Below are 25,696 nucleotides of genomic sequence, written 5' to 3'. Positions count from 1 at the left end.
CCCCAAATATTTTGGTAAAACATCACTTTCAGCCCCCCCCCCCTTTTCTTTTTGGTAACATCTTAGAGTTCAAGGTTAGAGCCCAGATTTGGCTGAGAATAACCCGAGTGATAGACATGCTATTTTCCTTAGAGCTCCTCCTTACTTTTGACACAGCTCTGTAGCATTTGGGACTTTCGTCCCTCTGTGCTCTCTTCACTCAGAGTATTAATTCTTCCCAGGAGTCTGCTTGGCCCGCAGGCCAATAGACACTTGACAGAGCTGCCCGTCCTTCCTCAACACAGACGGCTATGTGTCTGGGTTCTGGAATCAACGTCACTGGCTCAAGCTAGAATCCTAGTTAGACACACATGGACAAAAAATCCTGCCAAGTACCTTAGACACTGGTGATTGGGGATATATCCTTATAGGTAGTTCTTCTTTATTAGGGTCCCGGTTTATGAAATTATTACACTGTTTTCCACATTTGACCTGTGGTCTCACCACATCTGTGAAATTATAGATCATCGTATGGGTGCGTTCTTTACAGTAATGCCAAAGACGGAAGGTACTATAGACAGAGTTATTTGGGGAGGATTCTAGGACCATTTCTATAACCAGATGTCTGGAGTTGTCTCAGTCAAGCACCCAGCCAAGGGTCGGTAAATGCTCAGTATACATTTACTGAGTTGAGCCGAGTGTCCTGGCCTGAGTCACCCTCAGACCTGATCTCAGATTTTCAAAGTTAACTGAAGAGCTTCCTTACGAGGTTGACCTTGCCTCTTTGTAAAATAGCCCTGGTTCTAGTTTTTTCTCTTAGGTCTTGTTTTCTGCCCTTGGCCCTCTCTGTGGCTGCCCTCTGAGTCACCTCCAGCTTCTCCATGTCCTTTTCTATGTGAGGCACAGCCACGAACAGCCACCTTCTGACTGAGCATAGTAGCGTGGTGAGGACCTACCATGGACAGCTTGGCTCTTCCTGGCCATCCCGGCGGAGGTCTTCTCCATCCCCATCCCTCTTATGAATTATCTGCAGCTCCACGCTTACTGGGGGAATGTCCTTCCACAGTTGCCCTCCCCTCTCCTTTTCCTGGGCGCCTTTCTTCTCGCTCATCTTGGGGGCTATGCAATCCCAGAGTGGCTGCCTATGTGCCGGCAGACAAGAGATGGTCATAGCTTGAGAGCCCAGAGGAAGGCAGTCTCTCTGCGAGGGGGCCGTCTCTCAAGGGTGGATTAGGTCTACATCACCTCTCTGTTGCCACCTTCCTTCCTCCACGGATCTCCCAACCTTGAGTCTCTGCTTTGCTCACAGACAACCAGGATCTCCAGGATGGCCCAAGCCTGGGTTTGGTCAGAAGTGATCCAGGCTCAGAAGGGTTAAGGACAGGAGCCTTGATGGATGGAGAAGATTCTTAGGTATCAATGAGAGAGCCGAGGAAGGGCTTTTCCTTGTGGCCTACAGTCCCCTTTCACATGATCTCTGGCTCTGGCCACTGACAGGAGAGGGGGGAAAAAAAGAGGAAAAAGGTAAAAAAAAAAAAAAAAGTTTTCAAAATAATTTTGAAAGTCCTTTTACATGCTTGTGTTTTCATCCAGCAGCACAAATCCCAGACAGCAGTAGACCCTCAGAGGCAACAACCCATTGGGAATTTGAATGGAAAAGTAGGAATCCTAGACCCCCAAACTGTCCAGTTTGTTTGGTGGGAGAGGGAGTGAGGGGAGGGATTGAGTCCAATCTTTTTGGGGGAGAGCTCAGCTCTGGGCTTTCATGGATAAAACACTGAAGATCAACTCCATGTGTGTGACCCGACTGTCCTGGAAACTTCAACTGGAAGAGAATCCAAACCTTAAGTTGTGCTTATAACTTCAGCCCAAGTAAGAAAAACGAGGTTGGGGGGGGCACAGGGTGGGGACCAAGTCTTGGGTGGTGGGGGAGGGCTTGGGGATGGATGCGGTGGGGACAAGGCGGAAGAGAGCTATGTCTTTAATTCTGTCCTATGGTTATACATATTTTTTCTTCTATGAATGGGTTTTGCTGTAAATTATAGCTTTGCCCGTGGTCCCTTGGGTCAAAAGAAATAGTCTCTAAACAGAAAACAGCTCTGATTGGTGCCTTTCCTTCTTCCCTCCCCAACCCCCTTCCTAATTGAAACCAAATGTGCAATATATTGGATCCCTGGCGCTGCCCCAGGAATCCTCAGAATGTGAGGTTTCTCTCAAAGCATCTTGCATCAGCCTGTGGATGTATGCCTACCGCCGGGCTCCTTCACCGGCAAAGTGGAAAAAGAAGCGTTTCACAACAAATTCTTTTTTTGGGGGGGAGGGTTGGGGGGAACGTAGTGGATTATAACTCTGTTCTTCTTTCCAAATCTGTGTACTCCTGGATGCACGTAAGTAATGTTTTTGTTTTTCTTTCCTTTTTCTTCTTTTCTGAAAACGAAAGCTCTGAATATGCTTCTGATGTCTCGAGAAAAGTTTTAAAAAGGAGGCAGAAGGGGGTTTCAAGGCAGCGCAGAAGAGAAGGAAATGGGGCACCATAGACTTGAGAAATCGAAGATCTCTCGTTTTTTGGGGGGGGTGGGAGAGCGTCCTGGACTTAACACTTACGGAAGGAAGAATAAACACTAAACCCAAGAAGACAGGAGCAAAACAGGAATCCGTACAGCTGTGAGATCCAAGAAACAGCGTTAGCAGGGTCGGAACCGTTGGCAGGCGGGACAGGCCGATTGCAGAGAAAGCGGAGCGGGGGAGCTGGGGGTCTAGGTGTTTAGTAGTGGTGTTGGAGGGTCCCGAGGCTTGGAGAGGACAATTTCTGTACTTTCGTTTTCTCGCGGTGTCGCAAACTTCCTTGTGAGAAGGGCATCTTGGGGCGGAGGGTGCCTTCCCCGTGAGGTTTGGGGTGGCTGTGAGGGGCCCTGTGTGGAGGGGGCACTTCCCACCCTGCCTGGCTGGCCTGGGGAGCCTTTCCCTTTGTTATCCAACGACTTGGGACCGTTTGCAGTTGGGACCTCTGCGTCCTGGCTGAGGTTCAAGAGTCCCATCCAGGGAGAAAGAGAATTTTTCCGAGTGGCTGAAACTCTGGCCGGCCGGTGGTTTGAGGCGGGAGCTTGCACCCTTTCAAGCCGGCGGGGAGGGGGTCAGCACCATTTTGCCGACTGTTTTCTGCGTCCACTCCCTAGGGGAACAGGGAGTTGGAGCCCCGGGAAGAGCCTGAGAGATCCATCTGGCCCTTCATTCCGCAGATGTCGGAAATGGTAGCAAAGAGTTGACATGATCAGGGACGCAGAGCGTGATGGTGAGGCTCCAGAGGCCGGGCTGGGAATGAAACTGGGGCTTGCTTTGCTGCGAACCAAGTGCTCCTTCCACTCCCTGCCTCTACTATCTTGTTCATTTCGCGGCTGAGATCAGGGAGACACTGAAATGAACAAGTCCCCGCAAGGACCTTGGTTACCAGAGGGGAGGATGGGAATGGTGGCCCGTCAGCTCACGGCATCTCTGGTCGAACAGTGGAACTTGGAACTACGGGGCTCGGGGCGCCGAGCCCTCTGCAGACAAAAATTCACGCATAACTTTTGACTCCCCCAAAACTTAACTACGAAGAGCCCGCTGTGGACCAGAGACCTTGCCAATAACAAGTAGTCAATTAGCACATAGGTTGTGTGTTACGTGTATGGGTGTGTGTACATTAATGCTGTATTCCTACAATAGAGGAAGCTGGAGAGAAAAAAATTTTATCAAGAAAATCATAAGGAGGAGAAAAAAAACATTAGCAGTGTTGTACTGTAGTTATTAGGGAAAAATCCAAATTAGCAGACCCACGCAGTTCAAATCCGTGTTTTTTCGAGGGTCAACTCTCTCTGGTTGAGTGTGTGTGGAAATTAAAGCGGCAGACCTCTGAGTACATGCTGTGCACCAGGCTCCACGTTCAGGGTCTCTATGCAATGTTTGATGAGTGGTCCCAGTTCTGGAAGACAGCTCGACTTTTATAAGGGAGAATATTACGGTTTAGCAGAGTGGAGTGAGTTACTCAAGGAAATGCAGCTAATCAGCTTGAAATTCATGTGCGCCCGACTCTAAAACCTGCCCCCCCCCCTTTTAAAGTCATTTGTATTTTATTTTTTTAAATTGAGGCCTACAGCATAATGCCTGGGTATTTGTATACATGGCCAAGCGATTAGCACACGGAGTTGGGTCACCGTCTGTCTCCTCACATGGTTACACAAGACCATCGTCTCCTTGCGATGAGAGTAAAATCCGTTGCTTCCGGCTTGGGGCTGTCGTGCTCCCCTCGCTCCTCCACACATGCACTTGGTTATTTCCCAAGTCCATTTCCATGTCTCCCTCCATGAGCAGGAGGTGAGAGTGGCGGGTTAGGGGTGGGGTAGCTCCAAAGAGTGTCCTGCCGGGACCACGTCTGTGCACATGGTTGAGTATCTGGGTCCCAGAAGGGGGCTGCTGCGAGTGGGCACCTCTGTGGGCTGATTTCTGCGCCCCTGGAAATGCTTCCCTCTGTTACACAAGGAGCCTGGGATTTAGCGTCCGAAGAACCAGGTTCCGCTTTTCTGGCTCTGCGTTTTACTACCTGGCAGTGTGGCTTTCCCCTCCTGCACCTTGGCCTCTGTATTTATTACATGGGAATAATGGCAATACTCTCCAGCATCCTTGTTTGCAGAGATACTGGACACGAATGTGTTCTGGAGGCTGCGAAAGGCTGAGCCCATACCGTGGGGATAATGACGATCATCCCGAACACGGGGACGCAGCGGCTATGCGGGCCAGAGCTGGTGCCGGCAGGAGGGCGGCTGCATTGGCTGTGTACACAGCTCTGAAATGGGAGGCCCCAGTCCCCGCGCCCATCTCCTTTGGATGGAAGCCATCCCTCGTCCCGGGGACTATTTCCAGGGTTTCTCTCTGGAGCTCCCCTCTGGTGGCCTGGCTTGGTCGTCGCCCCTCACCCGAGGAAAGCAGCGGGGGCTGGAGGACCCCACGTTGGTTGGCGTCCCCTGCTTCGGTCCCAGCCTCTCTGACCAAGAGGGGTGTGCAGTCAGGAACCGTCCCTTGGTTTCTCCTCGAAGGAGATGGGCTTTTGAGGAGCTTCGCGTCTCGCTGAGAGTAGATCCTTGACCCAAAACTTTCTTGTCCTGGGTAGGCCCACCTCACCCTGTCTTTTACCTCACGTTCCCCCTTCTGTGCCTTTGGTCAGAAGGAAAGCAGCTGCTCCTGGGGCTGGGGCTGGGCTGGCAGGCCGGCGGGCGGCGGGGAGGCCCCTGCCTCTGCTTCGGGTTCAGATCTGTTTGCTTTATAAACACCAAAGGTAAGGGAAGCAGGGGAAGGTATTTTCAGAATCTTGGACTAAGAATCCTCAAACTGAAACTCCCAGCAGCATCTGCCTCTGTGAGATAATAGAAAATATATGGACTGGTCTCTGCCCCCGGGTCTTGGCACAGGATTCGTAAAATCCTCCTCGTTTTCTAAGTGATAGGAGCCCTGGGGACATTTTCATTCCCGTCTTTGGTCTCTGACTCTGGTTCCTGACACAGAATTCCTTAACCCCTCAGAATTTCCTGGGTGATGGGAGTGTCCTTTGTTCTGGAAAGTTGACTCCAGGTGGGCTCCTGAAGGGGGCCGGTCACCAGAAAGACTGAGCCCTGATTAGAAGCCTGGAATTTTCAGGAAAGGGGGAAAGCCTGCTGTCTTCCAGGAAAGGGGGAAAAGCTGGAGGGTGAGTTAATGACCCATCATGCCTACGTGGTGAGGCTTCCATGAAGATCCCCGAAGTGTGTGGTCTGCGGAGCTTCCGGGTCAGTGAACTCGTCTATGTACTGGGAGGCTGGCACACCGCAGTCCCACAGGGACAGAGGCTCCCGTTCTCGGGTCCCTCCCAGACCTCACCTCTGTGTCTCTTCTTCCGGCTGTTCATCTGTACCTCTTTTCATGTCCTTCCTTATATAATAAACTGTTAAGTGTAAGTAAGCATTTCCCTGAGTTCTGGGAGCTGTTCGAACAAATGATCAAATTCAAGGAGGGGCTGGTGGGAACCTCTGATCTGTAGCCAAGTCAGACCAACATTGCTGACCTACTGTTTGCAATTGATGTCTGCATCAGGAGGGGGCGGTCCTGTGGGACTGAGCCCTTCACCTGTGGGATCTGCACCAACTCCAGGTGGTTTGTGTTGGAGTTTCTGGGTGTGGAAAACACACAGAGTTGGTGTCAGGAGGATTGTGAGTGCACACGTGGTGGGAACTGAGTTTTTCCTTGACGACGTCTGAGCACAGACCGGGAGCATCTTCTAAAGGAGCCCCATCACCCCCTGATCTCCTCCAGCCTCTCTGTGAGCTGTCTTCTTCTGCACTCCCTCCCTAGACTTTAAGTCGGATGAATTACCCATCACACATAAAGAAGATAGTTCAGACCTTTCCATATGATTGCATTTCTAAAAGACACACTTAGAAATGAGAGTGGTCGCCCCCCCCTTTGGTTAACGTCACACCATTTTAAAATTAGCATTCATTCTCAGACATACTTCCCAAGCTCCTTTATGAGATCCACTGTCAGGAACTTTACATCACCCACACCTCAAACACGCAACCCAAACACATGTCTCACTGGCATCCAGAAAGCTCACCCCCATCTAAAAATGGACCTCCACAGCCATGCTGAAGTCCCGTGCCAACTCACATAAATGGTGACCATCCGAGCGCAGACACACTGGGTTCTTTATGTCCCTCACCCTGTTGGAAGCCGTGCACCATATGACTCGACTCTCTCCCAGCGATGACGACTCAGTCCAGAAATGTGCCCAACGTCCCCAGGCATCCAAGAGCATCTCTGAGTTCAGCAACCATCCACGGGAAGGGCTGCTTCCCAGTAAATTAGAAACCTCAGAGGATGGGCGCCTGGGTGGCTCAGTGGGTTAAGCCGCTGCCTTCGGCTCAGGTCATGATCTCAGGGTCCTGGGATCGAGGCCCGCATCGGGCTCTCTGCTCAGCAGGGAACCTGCTTCCCTCTCTCTCTCTCTGCCTGCCTCTCCATCTACTTGTGATCTCTCTCTCTGTCAAATAAATAAATAAAATATTTAAAAAAAAAAAAAAAAAAAAAAAAGAAACCTCAGAGGAACTCACAGACCTCCAGACCTATTCTGTCAGAATATCTCCCAGTGGGGACTGGGAACCAGTACTTTGAAGTGTTCCCAAAGTGGTTCTACTGTGAACCTTTGGTAAAGATCCACATCTGTCACCTCAGCCACTCCTCAGCATGGACGAAGGGCAGGCTGGGGAGAGAAATCAGCCTGGACCACATCCCCTTTGGCCGTGGTCCTATGAAGAATCTAACTCTTAGTGCTTTCCTTCTCTGGTTGGCACACCTCCCTCCTGTCGCCTCCTGTGAGCTTCCTGCAGACCTCCTCATGATGTCTATAGCCTTGCTTTTCCCCTGAGGTGGAATCTTGTCCAGGCCTCCACTCTCTCCAGTGTGAAGTCACACAGACCTGACTTCCAATCCCAGTCCGAGCCCACCCACTCTGGGACCCTGCACAAACTGCTCAAAGCCCCAAAGTCTCAGTTTCCCACTCATTGAAATCAGGGTTATCATTCCCATTTAACGGCCATTACTGACGCCACCTGGGTGCACTCGGCATGGTGTTGCACATGTAGTCACTAGACGAGGTCTATGTGGATGATTTATATTAACGGTTCAGTGTGGCTGCTTGGTCCTCCTTGTTTTTCCATGACCCATTCCTCAATGAACAGTGTTCACCTGCCCAAGTCCACTTCTGCCAGCAATACCACCCGAAGTGCTCTCTCAGTGCACAGGACATGGGTTCAAGTTCTGGCTTGGCCACCACTTATTAGCTGTGTCACCAGGACAAGATCTCCTTTTTCTCATCTCTTGGGTTTTTAGGAAAAACAGGGGCCGTTAGATAGGCAGAGAGGCCAGCGCAAAGCCTCACAGCCTCCGAAAAAGTGAATGTTCAGTAAATGATGCCTCTCTTACTTGTTTTGACATGATCATCGGGTCCTCACGGGCTACAGGCCCACCATGTGTGGACCTTGGGGACCTCTATCTTGGATTGATTCCTTTCATTTGAACACCTTGGTAAGATCATGGATGTGATTTGCTAGAAATTGGCCTTTTTGGATTTGAAATAACAGCCAGCATGACATCTCCTCACCCCTGACCTTCCCTCCCCCACTGTACCTTTACCGTTACCCAACCTTTCGCCTAATACTCGAGACACACCTGTACCCAATACCATCTTGTTACAGAGAACTGATCACAAGAGTGGATTACTTGGCTGAGGGTCTACACGACACCAGAAGAGAAAAGAATGGGCAGTTTGGGGCAGGTAGGGAAGAAGGGATACTAGATGTTATCCATTGGGCAAGTTAATCCCATTATAGTGAAATGGTTTAGATGCCATTTCAAGGAAAAGAGAATCCCACTACAGTGAGAAGTATGAGTCACAGTGAGGACTGCTGTTGTAACTGAACACCAAAGGCATTCAGGAAAGGGAGGGATGAGCTAACAAAAGAGAAATTCATGTTTTGTGCTTCTCTGGAATCATCCAATGACGGATTGGTCCCACCAAGGGTTCCAAGCTGGAGGGACCATGGTGGGGCGGGGGAGGGAGGCAAACTGGCCTTGGCTTGTTCATGTTCATCTGTTTTCCCCTCCTTCTCCTCACATCCAAGTCTCATCCTCCCTTCTCCATCTGGCTACACTTCTCAGAAATTTCATATTGTTTCTCTCTGATTCTGGGTTCCCTCGGCAATTCCATTTTATTTTATTTGGTTTTATTCTATTCTGTGAGCATTTATTCACTGCCTATTAGTGTAAGACACTCTGTTTAACATTTTTAAATAACCGTAGCTTTATAAGGGAATTAAGATGTCTAGATGCCTCTCTGGGGACATTCACCAGAACACCCATAATCTAATGGCTAAAGTGATGGTCTCTCTCAACTTTCTCTGTCTCTTTTCATTTCATGTGTATGCCTTTGGATTTGTTGTGATTGAGCCTGTGTTATTCAGACATGACTTGGTTGAAAGTAATTCTCTTCTTATTTTGATTTCCTTTCTTATTTTTGCTTTCTGTCCTTTCTGTTTTGCATGGAACTATTTGATGTTTCCAAGTTTCTGTAATTATCCAACCAATGGAGAATCCCAGCTTTTGGCAGGTCATATACTTGGAATCTCTCTGGAATCTCACCTTGGCCTCCCAGCACTGAGAAAGATCAGGTCTGACCCAGCCCAAGAGTCCATGAGTCCTGGAGGAGCAATGAAAAGCCAAAGAAGTTCTAAAATTGGCTAGGCTCACTCCAAAGCCCCTATGTTCAGCTGGGCTTCTCCTCAGCAAGGTCTGCGGTAGGTCACTGATTTGTGGGTTGCGTTTCATTCCTAGACAGACACCAACGAAATGTCGAAGGAGTCCCTTGGACCTACTGCTCAGAGATTAATGCTACCTCATTGTGGTGTGTGGGTTGACGGGGAGAGCGTGTGAAGAATAGAACCTCATGTGCAAAAGGTAGTGAGGGAGAAGAAAATGTTGTAAGGTTTGGGTCCCAGCACCATCATTTTCCAGATTTTTGACCTCGGACCTCATCTGTCTCCCTCATGAGTTTTTATCCCCTCCTTTTTAGGTTCAGATAAAATAATGTGTAAGAAACTTTTTATATACTGGGAAGCGCCATGCCTATGAAGATGGTAGGTGGCATGCCCCTTGGGATGCATTTCATGGGTAGCTAATCCAGCAGAATTTACCGGATGCAAGATTACCTTTAGGGTCTTCATGGCTTAGGCAGCCAAAAGTAAATTGAGATGGGAGATGGGTTAAAAAGAAGAACGAAGAGTATGTGAAAGAGAGTTAATGCCTACAATTTGAAAGTAAAGGAGTAGTAAGGGGGGGGGATTGCTATTTTTCTAAATAAACATGTGAGTATATATAACTTCAATAAAAATATGTCCTAAATACAAAATAATTCTTTTGCCATATATACATGTGTGTGTAAATTTAAAGTTTATTGCTTGTATCTTGATTATAAATTTTTATGTAGTCATTAAAAAAAGGTGGGCAAGTAAATTTTTTTTCATTTCTTCTTTTAAAAATTTGAACACTGAATGAATTCAGAATAATCAAACAACAATTAAAATCTTGGCGAGCTCTCATATCAAAGAGAAACAGTTTCTCACTGATGTAATGTCTTTACTCCAATGGAGCTGATTTTTCAAAAAAATCAGATTTTTTATCCATGATCAGTTTTACAGCATTCTGGGAAGCTCTGTTATAACTCTGTTTTTGCTGAATTCATTTATTTATTTCTTAGCAAATAGTTATTATGTGTTGGCTCTCTGCTAGGTGCTATTCTAGGTTTTAGTGATCAAGAAGATCAATAAGATTTTAGATGTTTACAATCATTCATTACCTTAGACAATCACTCCTTTACAGTCTATGGAGCAATAGTATGAATTCAGACTAAATTCAACTTGGAAAATTGGTATCCAGGATTGGGTTAATAAGATTTTACTGTTTAAATTTTCACTGTAATTCAAAAATAGTTCTTGTGCCGGGGGTATCAGCAGAACCAAATGTTATAAAAAAAATAAGGTACAAAGTTTGATATTTTATTTTTCTTATTTTCTTTTTTTAATTAATAGGCTTTCTGTTTTAGAGCAGTTTTAGCTTTACAGAAAAATGAGAAGAAAGCACAGAGTTCTCACACACTCCCTCTCCCTTTGCACATAGCTTCCCTATTAACATCTTGTATTAGTATTACATTTCACTTTTCAATCAATCACTCAATAAGTATTTATTAAACACCCACTATATGTTCTGTGCTAGTTATGATGGAGGTAGAAAAGAGTAAATCATATTTATACCCCTCAAGTTGTTTATAATGTTGTATATCTACAGATTGGAGTCCCTCATTCATTAAAAAATTTTTCATCGTGCAATTAGTGCCTGCCTGATTCAGGCTAAGGTTTAGTATAACGCTTGGACATAGTAGACATCAATAATTATCTGTTGAATATATGAAAAATGAGAATGAAGGATCTAGAAGTAGAAGACATTGTTCCTATCCTTAGGAGCCTGGGGAACAACTGACACTTATGACAGAGACTAGTGAAAATTTCAAAAATAGGTAGATAGTACTGGATCTCTAGTAAAAGTGACATTGGTGTCGGCAAATAAGACATAAGCCGGTCAGCGACAGTCCCAGCTTCTTTACTGGGATTGTCTTCCTAACCAGAGGCATACAGAGCTTAAGAGGAGTGGTGAAGGTTACTAGGTTGCTGCCCTTGTCCTTGAGGACATACCCTCTTGAGATTCTGGGGAACAAGCTGATCTGAAGAAGAGAGCAGCAGGAGTTATGTACACTCAAGAGCAGATAGTTGTTCCTAGGACAACTATCTAGGACAACTATCGTAGGACAGAGGTAGTTCTTCTTTAAGGATGTTTACATTGTGTAGAGTTTGTGAGGGAGAGAATATTAAAATAACATCACAGGAAATGAAATCGAAATCCTAATCCTAGTAAATCCCAGCAAGTTATTTTGTGGATATGGACAAACTGATACTAAAGTTTATATAGAGAGGCAGGAGACCCGGAACAGCCAGCTCAATACTGAAGGAAAAGAACAAAGACAATGGACAGCCCATTTCCAGGCTTACTCTGTTACCATATCTTATAATACCAGTTTCAGGTGTGCATTATAATGCTTAACACTTCCATACATTGCCCGGTGCTCATCACAACAAATGTGCTCCTTCATCCCCGTCACCTATCAAAGATGTGATTCTTGAAAGAATTGATAACCTGCGCTTCATTAAAATGAGAAACTGCTGCTTTGTGAAAGACAATGTCTAGACAATGAGAATACAAAACACAGACTGGCAGCAAATATTTGCAAAAAACAACATCTGATAAGGAATGGTTATCCAAAATATGAAGAGAACTCTTAAAATTCAGTGATAAGAAAAGGAACAATCTGATTAAAAAATGGGCAAAAGACATGAACAGACATCTCACTAAAGAAGAACACAGATAGTAAATAAACATACAAAAAGATGTTCAATATGATGTCATTAGAAAATTTCAAATTCAAATTGGGATCATGATCTGAGCCAAAGGCAGACACTTAATGGACTGAGCCATCAGGTGCCCCATGATAAGCATTTCTATTTAAAAATTATTATTATTTAAAAATTGTTTTCATTTTTCAGATAACTATTGCTATTGTACCCTAACTTTAGTCACATCTTATTTATTAAAGATAATAGGGGCAAAATCCTGGCTATCAATTGTTAAAGTGATTGATAAAGACTAATTTAACAGGTTGATAGCAGATATTTGGGAAATCTATTTGTCACATCATTCAAATTATAATAACTATCACCTGGAAGGATAGTCATTTGTTTTAACTAATGTAACATACAAATATTCTCACTTAAAATTATGGTGATAGAAAGAGTGAGATAGAAAGAGTGAGTTAAAAGAGTAGTAAGTTTTTCTTTTTTTAAAGATTTTATTTATTTGTTGGAGAGAAAGCTAGTGACAGAGAGAAATTGCAGGCTCGTGCGTGTGCATGAACGTGGGAGGGGAGGGGCAGAGGTAGAAGCAGATGCCCTGCTGAGTAGGGAACCCCATGCGGGGCTTGATCCCAGGACTCCAGAGTCATGATCTAAGCCAAAGGCAGATGATTAACTGACTGAGCCACCTAGGTGCCCCAAGAGTAAGCCTTTTTTTAAAAAAAGTTTTAATTTAAATTCCAGTTAACAAACAGTGTAATATTAAATTCAGGTGTACACTATAGTGACTCAGAACTTCCACACAGCTCCCAGTGCCCTCCTTAATCCCCATCACCTGTCTTACCCATCCCTCCCACCCCCACCCCCTCTGGTGACCAGTAGTGTGTTCTCTGTAGTACAGAGTCTGTTTCTTGGTTTTTCTTTCCCTCTCTTCCTCTTTTACAACCACCCCCCTCACCAGCTTATTTGTTTTGTTTCTTAAATTCCACATCTGAGTGAAATCATGTGTATTTGTCTTTTTCTGACTGACTTATTTCACCTAGCATTGTACTTTCTAGTTCTATCCACGTCATTGTAAATGGAAAGATTTCATTCTTTTTCATAGCTGAGAAGAATTCCATTGTATACATATACCACATCTTCTTTATTCATTTCAGCAATCAATGGATATTTGGGCTGATTCAATAGTTTGGCCACTGTAGACAATGCTGCTATAAACATCAGGGTGCATGTGTCCCCTTGAATTAGTATTTTTGTATTCTTTGGGTAAATACTAGTAGTGCAATCTCTGGGTTGTAGGGTAGCTCTAGTTTTAACTCTGTGAGGAACCTCCATACTGTTTTCCAGAGTGGCCACACCAGTTTGCATTCCCATCAACAGCACGCAAGGGTTCCCTTTTCCCCATCCTCGCTAACACGTTTCTTGTGTTGTTGATTTTAGCCATCCTGACAGGCGTGAGGCGATACCTTGTTGTGGATTTGATTTGCATATCCCTGATGATGAGTGATGTTGAGCATCTTATCGTATCTGTTGGCCATCTGCATGTCTATTCATGTCTCCTGCCCATTTTTAAATTGGGTTATTCATTTTTGGGGTGTTGTATTTTTAATTTTAATTGCTGCCTATTAGCACTCGGACTTTGCGCAAGTATATTTTTCAAACCTATCTGTATTTCAATGTTCTCTATAAGGGGCAATATGAAATTTCCCTTCCTTCTAGTTCAATTATGTTGCTGTCCATACCTGCACCCAATCCCCCAGTTTCAGCTTTATAGCTAAGTCTTCAATCACTACAGTGTCCCTGTGGTTCTCACCCAAACGCATGTGCTCTGAATATCTTCCTCTGTCCTCTCATGTGTGCTCAATTCTGCCCTTCTCTAAAGGCCAGCTTGGGTTTCAGATCCTCTGGCCAACTCAGATCTTGCTTCTTGGAATCCCAGTTCTTTTGGTCACAATCACATCTAGCAAGGAACATGAATTAGGCAATCTCTATAACTCACCTCGTAGCATAATCTGTAAGTATTTGCTGAGTTCTCCATATGTAGTCTATTAAGGTCTTATGATTTGCCTAGCACGGTGTTATTTGTTGCTGGGAAATTCTTCAAGAACTGTAATTGAAGCCTCATCTACTGTAGTCTTTGAGGGTGTAAAGGAGCTCAGTAGATTTCACTTATTTTGTTATTCTGTAAGATCAGGATGACCAGAGGGCCAGGTTATAAAGAAATGCTGTAAGCACTGGGCTTGTCATCAGTAGTACTGGGCTCAGTTTCTGCTTCTCATTAGCTGTGAAAACTGAAGAAATGAACTAGTTAATGTCTTCATGAGTACAGACGAGGAGGAATAAACTCACATGTGAACACTTGGTACCCTGGGCATATGATGTACACAGGGATAATTTTTATAAAAGAGCATTAAGTAGAGAATGGTTATTCCCAGAGACTCATCAGGTTTCAGGATACGGCACCAGGTTAGGCTTCTCCTGGCTTGATGATGGGCAGAGCTGGTGTCTTTGTTCTGACCATGCTGCTTCTTCTCTCATGGGTTTGCTCAGACCTCTGGGAATAGAAGCGCTTACCTTTCACCTTCCCCTGGCGTACTAATGCTCAGTCTTCCCTGAAACCCCTTTCATTTAAAAACTTATTTAAAAATTCTCATTTGAACATTTAGTGTCATATAAACAGCAAATTAACTCTTGCTTATTATCATGTTTGGAGGTGAAAAAAATTTTAAACATTTTGTTCAGCCATTCATTATCAAAGGGACGTCAAGCTAGGATATACATTCTAGACTTATGTGGGCCCCTCAAAGGAGTGTGAAAAGTTACTTTCGAATCCCTTTGCTGTGCTTTTGGTGATAAAATTTGTTTTTGCAGGAGAGAAGGTGGTCAATGGTCTTCCTATGATCTCTTCACAATTTTCTTCAGCCCCTCTAACCAGGTCTATAGGCACTCCACTTTCTCCAGAAAAAAGGGGGGGGGGGTCCTTCTGTGCTGTATGCTTAGCTACAGGAAGTTCCAGCTCCAGGATCCCAGGTCTCCTGACTTTCATTTTCTATTTGATCATGCAGTTGCCAGCATTACGATAGATAATCAAAGACGGGGTGTCTAAAGTTACCCTGTGAATCATACACAAACTTGAAATGATTGTACATCTCTGGATGATCCTATTCCTGGGAGCTTTGGGCCTTGAGCAGATAATCTGGGAGACAACAGGAGCCTTGAAATAGGCAGAAAGTCTCATTTCCAGGTCCAGCTTCCCAAGTAGTATGGATCTTATAAGGAATTTCAGTGTTTAAGATCTAAGTCTTCTTTTGAGTTGGTCAGGGCAAGGAAAAGTCTGGTGAAGAGTCTGACACTTTACAAATGACCTCACACTGGTCATCTGCAGACTATGCGTAACACACGAGTCCTGGTTTTGAGGGAGACGGTGCATGTGAAAAATCTAGATACACTCACGATGTTACTTTGCACAAAGGTGATTAAGGCTCGAACTGCCAGTTTCTTTTGAAAATAAGCTGATATTCTGTTTTCCAAAGAAGTATTGAAAAAGTCATAATGAAGAAAATGGAAACTTTATTGAATGTTCTTACACTTAATGCTATATTTTAGTGGTGTTTTTTGTAACAAAGTACTTGCTGGGGGGAGTGGGGAAGGTGCTATGACTTCAGTGTTTGAAGCCTCTAAAGGTTCTTAATCGGCTCCGTTTGCAGGAACATAAGCCGTAACAGTCCCCCCGGATTTGTCTCAAATTTACCCAGCCACAGTCCTCAGGGCTGTTGGAGAAGTGCTTATGGAACTGTTCAAAAATACATCCAGGAGCGCCTGGGTGGCTCAGTCAGTTAAGCATCTGCCTTCGGCTCAGGTCATGACCCCAAGGTCCTGGGATTGAGCCCGGGATCAGATTGGGCTCCCTGCTCAGCAGGGGGGTTGCTTCTCCCTCTCCCTCTGCCCCTCCCCCTGCTTGCTCACTTTCTCTCTGTCTCTCAAATAAATAAATAAATAAATAATCTTAAAAACAACAGCAACAACATAACCCAAACGCGCATTCACATCCAGCCCTATGATGAGGTAATTCTAGTTTCCACTGAGCGATCCGGCAACAAGCATTAGGGAAGCACATCCACTCCCCTGATCGTGGGGTCTTAAAACACTTTCTTTTGAATAAATGAGGGTTGGATGACGGTGGTGACAAAGCATGGTGACACCTAGACCCACGTCCCTTGCTTTGATCAGAATTCAGCAATTCCCAGCCCTACCAGTAGCCACAACTCTTAGGGCCAGGCAAGTGGCTTCCAGTGTGAGGTGAACTGTGTTCTGTTTTCAAAGACTTATTCTCTTGGCCACCCCTCCCCCACCCCCCCCACCCCCACGTAATAACTTTGCTGATGCTGATGTAAGGGCTTTGGGAAGTTAAAGAAATGGTACTGAAGGCGGTATGCAACAGACATCCTGCAGGGGTGGCTTTGGTTGTGGGTTTCCGAAGGAGCAGAGTCTCTGCTGTTTACCTTGGTGAAAAAGCGGAAGCAGTCCTCACAGGAGGCAGGAGCTGCAGGATAGACTCAGCATCTTCCCCGGGGCTTATCTGGTCTGATGTTACTCAAACCTGAACAGGAGGTAGACATATTTTATACAAAAAATTTTTTTCAGCTCCTCAGGGTAATTGATCATTTAGATGTTCTTAAAATATGTACAAACCTAAAACAAACATAACTATAAACTCGATTAAATAAATTAAAAACATCATTTTACTGCGTTAAATGATGTGGTCTGTTGAGACTAACCACTAGTGTGGAGGGTAAAGATTGAGTGGAGCCGTGTGGTCTCAGGGCCTGGTCCGTGTCTCATCTGGGTCTGTTATGTAAATGTAATTAATGTGCATGCAGAAAACGGCCTGTTGGTGTCTGTATGTTAAGCAGATTGCTAATAAGGGCCTCAAGGGTTTATCAGTTCAGGAAAATCAAATTTCATACTTAACCAAACTCTGTAAGCAGGAAATGGTCAAATGGCAGTTTTTATTTATTTAATAATTTATCTCAGAGAGAGAGAGAGAGCATGCAAGTGAGGGGGGAGGGCAGAGCAGAGAGAGAGAGGGACAAGCAGACTCCGCTGAGTGCAGAGCCTGATGTGGGGCTCCATCCTAGCACCCTGAGATCATGACCTGAGCTGAAATCAGCATCATGATCAGACGCTTAATTGACCAAGATACCGAGGTGTCTCCAAAAGACAGTTTTAATGAGGTATCATTTGGATAAGTTGTTAAATATTCTCTTCTCTTGAAGGTCAGATTAGCCTGGTGGTGATTTGAAATTGCTACAAAGAAGTATCTCTTGCAGTTGCTAATAAGATTAGAGACAGAAGCATTCTGCTTTGTGTATTTATGCCTCGGGTTTCTGCTTATAAATCGGTAGGTGTTGGTATGTAAGAAGAGTCCACATCACGCGTCTGCTGGCAGCATGAACTGGTGGCCATGGTCTATGGCCAGCAGACTGAACTGCCCCATGCCGTCGGGTGACTCTGCTGTCCCGCCGTGTCCTGTTTGTGGATTGGCTCTTGACTTGATGTGGCTCTCACTTGGCATTTGTACAGTCGTGAACACAAGTGAAAAGGCAGGCATTGAGATTGCACGACAGCGCTTGGCTCCCACCCATATTAGGAGTTTCAGACTGGGGCGCCTGGGTGGCTCAGTCAGTTAAAAATCTGTCATGATCCCAGGGTCCTGGGATTGAGCCCCACGTCGGGCTTCCCACTCAGCAGAGACCCTCCTTCTCTCTCTCTGCCGCTCTGACTGCTTGTGCACTCTCTGTCAAATAAACAAACAAAATCTTAAAAGAAGAAGGGTTTCCAACTATAGAATCATAGTTATAAAATTTCAGAAATTCTAGAAATTTTATAGGTGTCAAGAACACTTCTACACTCGAGGGTGTTGCTTTTAAACTGAATTCCGACTCCGCTGCTTCTGAGGAAAGACTTTCTGATCTCCCCGCTCTCTTCTAAATGTTTTCATAACTAAAAATAACAATCGTGATGAATTCAGAGTGATGTGTTTATTGTGCACCAAGATTTGGGTGTAGCCCTCTGGATACATAATCTCACCGAAGTCTTGTGAGAGTTGTGTGAGGCGGGTGTTTTTCTTGTTTTGTGTAGGCGGACACAGCACAAATCACACAGCGGTTTGCACACGGGTCTCCCTCATGGTCACACCTGACTTCTCCCCACTGCATAGTTGTTCTCCATGCGTGAAATTCCATTCTGCATCGGGAACTAACCTTGTGCTGGAAGCAGGCCCCACTGTTCTATAACGATCTCCTTAGAAGCCTGCCTTTTCTGCTGGCCAGTGAATCACTCACCTGAGTACAGTCAGGATCACCTGGAGGGATTAAAAAAAAAATTATTTATGTATTTATTTGTCAGAGAGAGAGAGAGAGAACGCAGAAGCAGGGGAAGCAGCAGGCAGAGAGAGAAGCAGGCTCCCTGTTGAGCAAGGAGCCCTAGGTGGGACTCAATCCCAGGACCCTGGGATCATGACTCAGCCTAAGGCAGACGCTTAACCCACTGAGCCACCCACCTGGAGGGATTTTTAAAAATGCAGCTCCCAGGCTCTACCACAGGCTTGACTGAATAAGGCATTTTCTGCACAGCGTCCAGGGACCCCGCATTTTTCTTTTAAATAGCCCCCCCCCCCCCCCCCCGCTGATTTTGTGGCAGGTGTTCCTCAGATGCACTCTGAGTAAAAGTATGTCTGACCGTGCTTGTCTTCTAACCCCCGCTGCAACCCCGGGACTTGCTCACTCAATGTTTGTTGAATAATTCAGAGAATGAATGAAGAAACGATTGTCCAGAGAAAATACGTTCTTGAGAAGAGCACCCTTCTAGCCAGACCTTTGGGAAAATGTAGAGATATGTGTGCAAATGTCACGTAATGTACTCAGGCTAGACGTCCCCCTGGAGGCCACACGTGAAGTGGCCTGCAAGAAGTGGCGGGAAGCACAGCTCTGTCTTCCAGAAGAAAGAACAAAAACTCGCCGGGACCTTCAGCATGGGATAGAATCTGTCTTCCTCCCTTTTAATAAAGCCAAGATCAATTGAACTAGAAAAACTTGAATGCCTGTGAAGCCTAGGAAGAGGTTCATGTCCCTAGTGTTTTATAGACGTGAAGTTTTCTGCTGGGCGTATGGTTCTGAGATCAGTGTGGATTGATCCCTTTATTCAGCAAGGGTGGTTTTGAACACTTAGTAAGTGCTTTGAATGTAATAAGGCATGGTCCTTTTTCTTCCCGAGTTTATGACCCATCAGAAGATTGAGGAAACAGTAAAGCCACATGAGTGCTTGAGGGGCTAGGGGCTCAGGGTCTTCAGGTGCAAGAACTCATGGAAGGGCTGGTATAGCCGGGACCCTGGAGCTGGGGGTTGCATGAGGCTGGTTAGTATCAGAGAGGCAGGAGGGGAAGAGCAGGCCAAGGGGGGCCTTGGCCGTCAGTCAGCTATGGACAGTTCAGTTAACAGCAAGCATGCACGCCTGGGGCTGTAGAAATTTGCACTGGGGAGCACAGAGACCTACCAGTGCACAGATGTGTTTTCTTACATTAAGGGTTGCTGATGTTGTGGAGTCTGGAACATTCTTTTTTTATCTTGAAGCAGGTGAACAGTTGTTTTAAGAAGATTCATATGACCGTAGCCTGGAAGGTGTGTGGCAGGGGAGAAGGGGCTGAGTCAGGAGACTCATTAAAAGGCTGCTCTTGGTCATCCAGATGTGGTTGGGTTTGGGGACGTAGCGTGAGCAAGGGAAAGCCCGACTGGCTGTGGGAGATACTCAAAGGACACGAGGAGAGAGGATTGCTGGTAAGGGTGTTGGCAGAGCTGACATATCAGAGGACGCTGGGACAGTCTGCCATTTCGCTCTCCTTCTCTGCCTCCCGTTGCTTCCTTGCCTGGTTCCCGCACTGAGGACCTCTCAGTCCTGACACTTACTTCTACGTGGGACCTTCTCAGGAATCTGGCTAATTAGACAAAAGTGGCATCTCCCAAAATACAATCCTTGGAAACCTGTGGGTTTTTAAATAGACAACAGCAGGGGTACGGGCAAGGGCCAGAGTTCTGTGGTCAAACAAATTTGGGAAATATTCTTCGAGAATGACCCACGTTTCTTCCCTGCAGGACCTGCCAAGGTCTTTAATACGGTAATAAGCATTTTGGCTGTCCAAGAGAGGGGTAGCTTATAGCACTCCACAAACCTTTTGGACCATGGAACTCTTTTCTTCAAGAAGCGTCTTCAGGGGAGAGAGCTTCGTAACATACATTTGGAGAAATCAGAGACTAGAGAGCTTGTCTTTAGAGCAAGTCTTTTGAGGGACGCCTTGAGGGTGGCTCAGTTGGTTAAGCATCAGACTCCTGATTTCGGCTCAGACCATGACCTCAGGGTCCTGGGTTTAGGCTTCGTGCTCAGCCCAGAGTTTGTTGAAGATTCTATCTCTCCAAAAAAAACAAAAACAAAAACAAAAACTACTAAAAAAAAAAAGTAAGTCTTGAATCAAATTAAATTCACTTCCCATTCATTAAATAAAAAAAAATATTCTCTCTCTCCCTCTGCCCTCCCCCGACTCTCTCTCTCTCTCTCCTTCCCTCCCTCCTAATAAATAAGTAAATAAATAAGTAAATCTTTAAGACTAAGTCTCTTTCAAGGAAGGTTGGTGGTGACATGGAAAGAAAGGAGACTGGAATTTCGGTCTGGGTTCTACTATTAACTGCTTATCTGGTCACTGGACTTCCCTGGGTCTGTTTCCACAGAGGCTACACTAATACGGGTCTTTCAACTCCAGAAGTCCATGATCATGTGCACTATCAGAAGAACATCATTGGTGATTTTCTACTCTGTAATAACACTGGTGGCAGAGACAGTGGTGGAGAAAGTTGAGGGCAGAGGGGCCGTGACAACAAGATGAGTAAGATGTGGTTTGAACCCTGAGCTGATAATGTGGTCGGGCACAGTTACAGGGCTGGACTGATGTAGCAGAGATAAAAGAAGTTTCCAGTTTTTGCTCAGGCCTCCCTGAATCCAGCCGTGTCAGCTGGTGCACACAGAAGACCCAGTCGCCAAGGCAGTGCTAATTCCCAGTGGTCACTCAACCATCTAGTTGCAGTTTTGCAGCTGTGAGGCCTTAGATAAGTTACTTGGTCCTCTAGACCTGAAGGAGATGACTTCTTCATCTGTGAGGTAAGGGAGTTGGGTTAGATCAGAGGCTTCTGATGTTTTAGGAGGAGGAACTGTTTTGAGTCGTTCTGGTTCTTACCTGGGATGTTCATCTTCTTCCACCCACTCAAGGCAGATGGGTCCGGAGGTTTTGTCTTCATTTTTCTTCTCTCAGATCATTTTATCTGCCTTAGACTTCACTTACTGCTTTTATGTATTTGATGTTCAAATATGTGTCTCTAACCCCGAACTCTCTCTTGAATGCCAGGCTCTCTTCTGTGCTCAAGAGTTTACCTGTTTCCATCTTAAGAAAACAATCTTTTTTTTTTTTTTTACTGGGCAGGGGATGGGAAAGGTGGAGAGAGAGAGGGAGAGAATCTTAAGCAGACTCCACACCCAGCGCGGAGCCCGACGTGGGACTCTATCCCACAACCTTGAGATCATGACCTGATCTCACAGCCGAAATCAAGAGTCAGACACTTAACTGACTGAGACACCCAGGAGCCCCTTAAGGAACCCAATTCTTTATGTTCAGAACCAAACTCACCATCTTCCCTTACATACCAGTTTTCCCAGGGTTTGTTAATAATGACGTGTTCCTGGTCATGTGCAGGTTGGAAACCCACGCTTCTCTGATTCCTCCTTTCTTCCCTGCTGTAGCCAGTTACTGGTCAACCCTCAGTTCTCTCCGCATTATCATTTCTTTCTTTTCCCTTCCTGATGTCGTTATTCTAGATCAGGATCTGGTGGGTCCCTCTGCCCCTTGGCAGGATCCCCCTCTGCAGCATCCCCCATGCCAGGTTAAGCCTGTAGCTTAAGCCTGGAGTCTCTAGAGCTACCTGCCTCTCTTCCAAGGCTGACAAAATCTGATTTCTACTTCAAGAGGCAGCTGCGCGATGCCTCCTCACTCCTTCAGACCTTCCCTGAACACCCCACTGGCCACATTTCTCCTTTTAGCACCTTATTCTTGTCTACCTTATTACCCCCGAACCCTATATGTATATGTTTATATCCTTTATATCTTATGATATATGTTATATACCTTCTTGGAGGCCAAGAGACATGTTTCTTTAATCTGCACACCTGACATGCACTAGGAGCTAGAATTGTCTTTAGAGAAATTAATATTACATTATTTACCCATTATTCAAAATAATCGTCTGTAATTGAAGCCACCCATTCTTCTTAATAACAACCCTAATCAAACACTGATTAAATAAATAATCTCTAAATCCCAAACTAACTAAATCTTGGCTTTGGTGTCCTGCCATTCTTTCTTTTCTGTCTAGCATAGCGATGATTTTCTGAAGAATTTTGATTTTGATTACAGTCACGGTATTGGGTTAGTAAAATCATTAATTTACAGCTAAAGATAACGTATCTCTCTTGTGAGACCATTGCTAGGAGGCCCCCGGCTTTGCGGTTTCATTCCCCCCAGGGCTGCTTTCCTTTCTAGCTGAACATCACATGATGGTGCAGTTCAGTGCCTGGGCTTTGGAGTAGGACAGACCTGGTTCTGAATTCTGACTCTGACTTTGCTCGCTGTGCTGCCCTGGCAGTTACTCCTGGGCATGTTCAGGAGCAAACCTCCTGAAGAACCAGCCCAGTCCAGGACATAGGATCGGTCTCATGTTATTTCTGTTCATAGAACAACAAAGGAAGGAGGCTACCAACTGCCAAGCATTGAACACTTGCTATGTGGTCAGCAGAGCTTATAGATTATTACGATTACTCTTTTTTTTTTTAAGATTTTATTTATTTGAGAGAGAGAGAGAGAGGGTGTCTGAGTGAATGGTGGGGGGAGAGGGAGTGAGAATCTCAAGCAGATTTGGCCCTGAGTGTGGAGCTGAGGGGGGCCTGGTTGGGGAGGGACACAGGAAATGACTCGATCTCATGACCCTGAGATCATGACCTGAGCCACTGACTGAGCCACGAGGTGCCCCTAGTTAATTACAATTATTCTTAACAACTTCACGAGATAGGTATCATTACTTCCACTGCTAAGATTCTATAGCTAGTAAATCTCGGAGAGAGGCAGTGAACCCTCATTGGTCAGCATCATTTTGAGTATTCAAAACCTGCAGTGTAATGTGACCAGATTACCCCACCGAGGGGAGGGTTTCCTGCAGGTGAGGGGCATTCTGTTTCCACATCCGGCAAATTGTGACCCAAGAGGGTTAATCTCGGTTCACTTGGTCACAGGGAAATAGTTTTCAGGAATACTTTCTGGGGATGCTGGGACGCTGATCCTGCCTTCTGGCCTCACGATGACAGTGAATGTGTTTCCAGACAGGTTGTTTGCAAACATTCCTATAAAAATAGGCACAGAGATTGTTAACATAAGTCTTTCTGGTACAGTGAGGTAAGTCCCAAGCATAACACTGGGTGAGCCCCCAGTAGTATGGCAAAAAATTGGGTTATCTTCTCAAATTTTGAATACTTGGGCCACATGCCTTCTTAGGGAAACAGAAGCAGGAGGAAAGCTGTACTAATATGTGTGACATCTGTTCTTGCTCCGTGTGGCCCCTTTATTCCCATGAAGCCCTGTGTCCTTCCCTGAAGAAAGTGGCAAGTCCCACGCTGTTGAGCAGCCCGCCTTTGTACTGTGGTGCTGTGCGGACCTGGGTGGTGTTATATCCCACCAGGATATCCGTAAGGATAGGACAAGGAGGACAAGATATCCGCAGAAATGACGTAACCACACGCTCAAATGCAACGCCGCCCAACACGTGTGACAGAAAACCTGAGGAGAATGTATAGAGTGCTCATACGTGATTGTTAAAAATTGATACAAACTCTACATCCCTATGTTTTCATTTATGTGCAGAAGGTTCTAGAAGACTGCTCAGGTAACTGATAACTTGCGGTGTCAAAGGAAGACAGCGATATTGCATAGAATGGTGGGTCCAGGGCTCAGGATATCCCAGGGGATCAAGAAGAACAAGACCATTTTCACAATAATCCTAAAATGTTTTGCTTGGTTTTTTTGTTTTTGTTTTTGTTTGTTTGTTTGTTTGTTTTTTACTCTCAGTCTCCCACGATTACATGGTGGAGTTTTTGAGAGGTTAAGTGATAGGTGATATTGCAACAGACCGAATTCAGAAGCAGATGCAAGAATCTGTGTTGGATCAAGCCAGATACCAAAGGGATTCTTTAAAATGTGAAATAATGCCACTCTTCTCATTATTTTTTGAAAATAGCTATTTTTATTAAAATATCATGATTTAAGCTGACACATAATCATCACAATAATTTAATAATAATGTGTAAGAAATTAAACATGAATTATAAAATTTTATAATTATTTTAAATAAATACTAAACTTAAATTCTGCTTTAGTTTCTTTTTTTAAAAAGATTTTATTTATTTATTTGACAGAGAGAGAGATCACAAGTAGGCAGAGAGGCAGGCAGATAGCAGGAGAGGGGGAAGCAGGCTCCCCGCTGAGTAGAGAACCCAATGCAGGGCTCAATCCCAGGACCCCGAGATCATGACCTGAGCCGAAGGCAGAGGCTTAACCCACTGAGCCACCCAGTGCCCCTCTGTATTAGTTTCTAAACTGATAAATATCAGCAGGTATAAGAACCCTCAGAAACAAAATGTCTTGGAGATCCTTTTGGTACCCTGGGCACTTGGGGGGGTTTCTGTTTGTTAGTCACATGCCCTAATGTCAAGTAGGAAAGAAAATGTGAAGGAAGCAAACATCTGTAACATGATACTGCTTTCCCTTTCTTCCTCCCCCATAAAGGGATATCTACAAGTGGTCTGGAGTTCCATGCTCTAGAAAGTTCCAAGGCTTGTGGCTTGCAGCGAGGACGCTGTGACAGTTGAAGAGACGCAGAGGCCAGCTGTCGTGGAGGATCCTGCTGTCGGAGAATGTTCTGCACCCATGGATGTAAGTAGGGCCCGTTGCTGAAGCTGTCACCCCATGAGCCGGGGGGGGGGGGCGGTGACGACAGGACCTGTACCCTGAAGCCGTTCACTCACCTGGCTGGTGTCACAGGGACCATCAAGCGCACGCGTTCTGTGCTGAGAGCTGGTATCGGAGGAGATCGTGTGTTTGACTGTAGGGAAAGCCGATGTTGAACGTCAGCTCACACTTGACTGAGCCTGGTCAGGGGCCGATCCCGCGGTGTCCTGGCTCAGGGCTTCCTCCCTGACTCTGAGTGGCCCAGGCTATCTCGACCTTCCCTGTCCCTACAGAACCCACTGGAATCTCAGGGTTCCCACATTGATCTGGATCTGTCCTAATCTCATTCGTTTATTTATTTATTTAAGTTGCCTTCTTGCAATAATTTGAGGTGGCTTAGAGAAAAATCATAATTCACAGTACTACTGAAACCAGGGTCCTTGTAGCTGAGTGTCGTGATAAGGTTTGGAGGACTTACCCGTACCAGAGAACCGAGCTGGAGGTTCTCACTTAGTCCCGGGCCTCCAGGTAGTAAGAAGCGCGTGGTGCATCTCAGCGTCTGCAGGTTAGCCAGGAAGCGTTTGCCCGTGTCGAGGTGCTCTGC

General features: G+C 45.5%; 1 protein-coding gene across 2 annotated transcripts in view; it reads left to right on the top strand.

Annotated features, from left to right (window-relative positions):
* The first annotated feature begins 2,212 nt into the window (after positions 1 to 2,212).
* Positions 2,213 to 25,696, top strand: part of DDR2 (discoidin domain receptor tyrosine kinase 2) — a 150,084-nt gene continuing 126,600 nt past the window's right edge. Inside the window, exons 1-2 of one of the 2 annotated variants that reach the window (XM_059145257.1) lie at positions 2,213 to 2,366; positions 24,931 to 25,077. In XM_059145257.1, coding sequence (XP_059001240.1) covers positions 25,059 to 25,077 — 19 coding nt within the window. In that variant the 5' untranslated portion in view covers positions 2,213 to 2,366; positions 24,931 to 25,058. Of the gene's footprint in view, positions 2,367 to 24,930; positions 25,078 to 25,696 lie in introns of those variants that run through there. The other variant, XM_059145258.1, reaches the window with a different exon arrangement.

Source organism: Mustela lutreola, chromosome 14 (genome assembly GCF_030435805.1).
Source record: "Mustela lutreola isolate mMusLut2 chromosome 14, mMusLut2.pri, whole genome shotgun sequence".
Lineage (NCBI taxonomy): Eukaryota > Metazoa > Chordata > Mammalia > Carnivora > Mustelidae > Mustela > Mustela lutreola.
The sequence above is the reverse complement of the archived record's forward strand: the minus strand, read 5'-3'. Positions and strand labels throughout refer to the sequence as shown.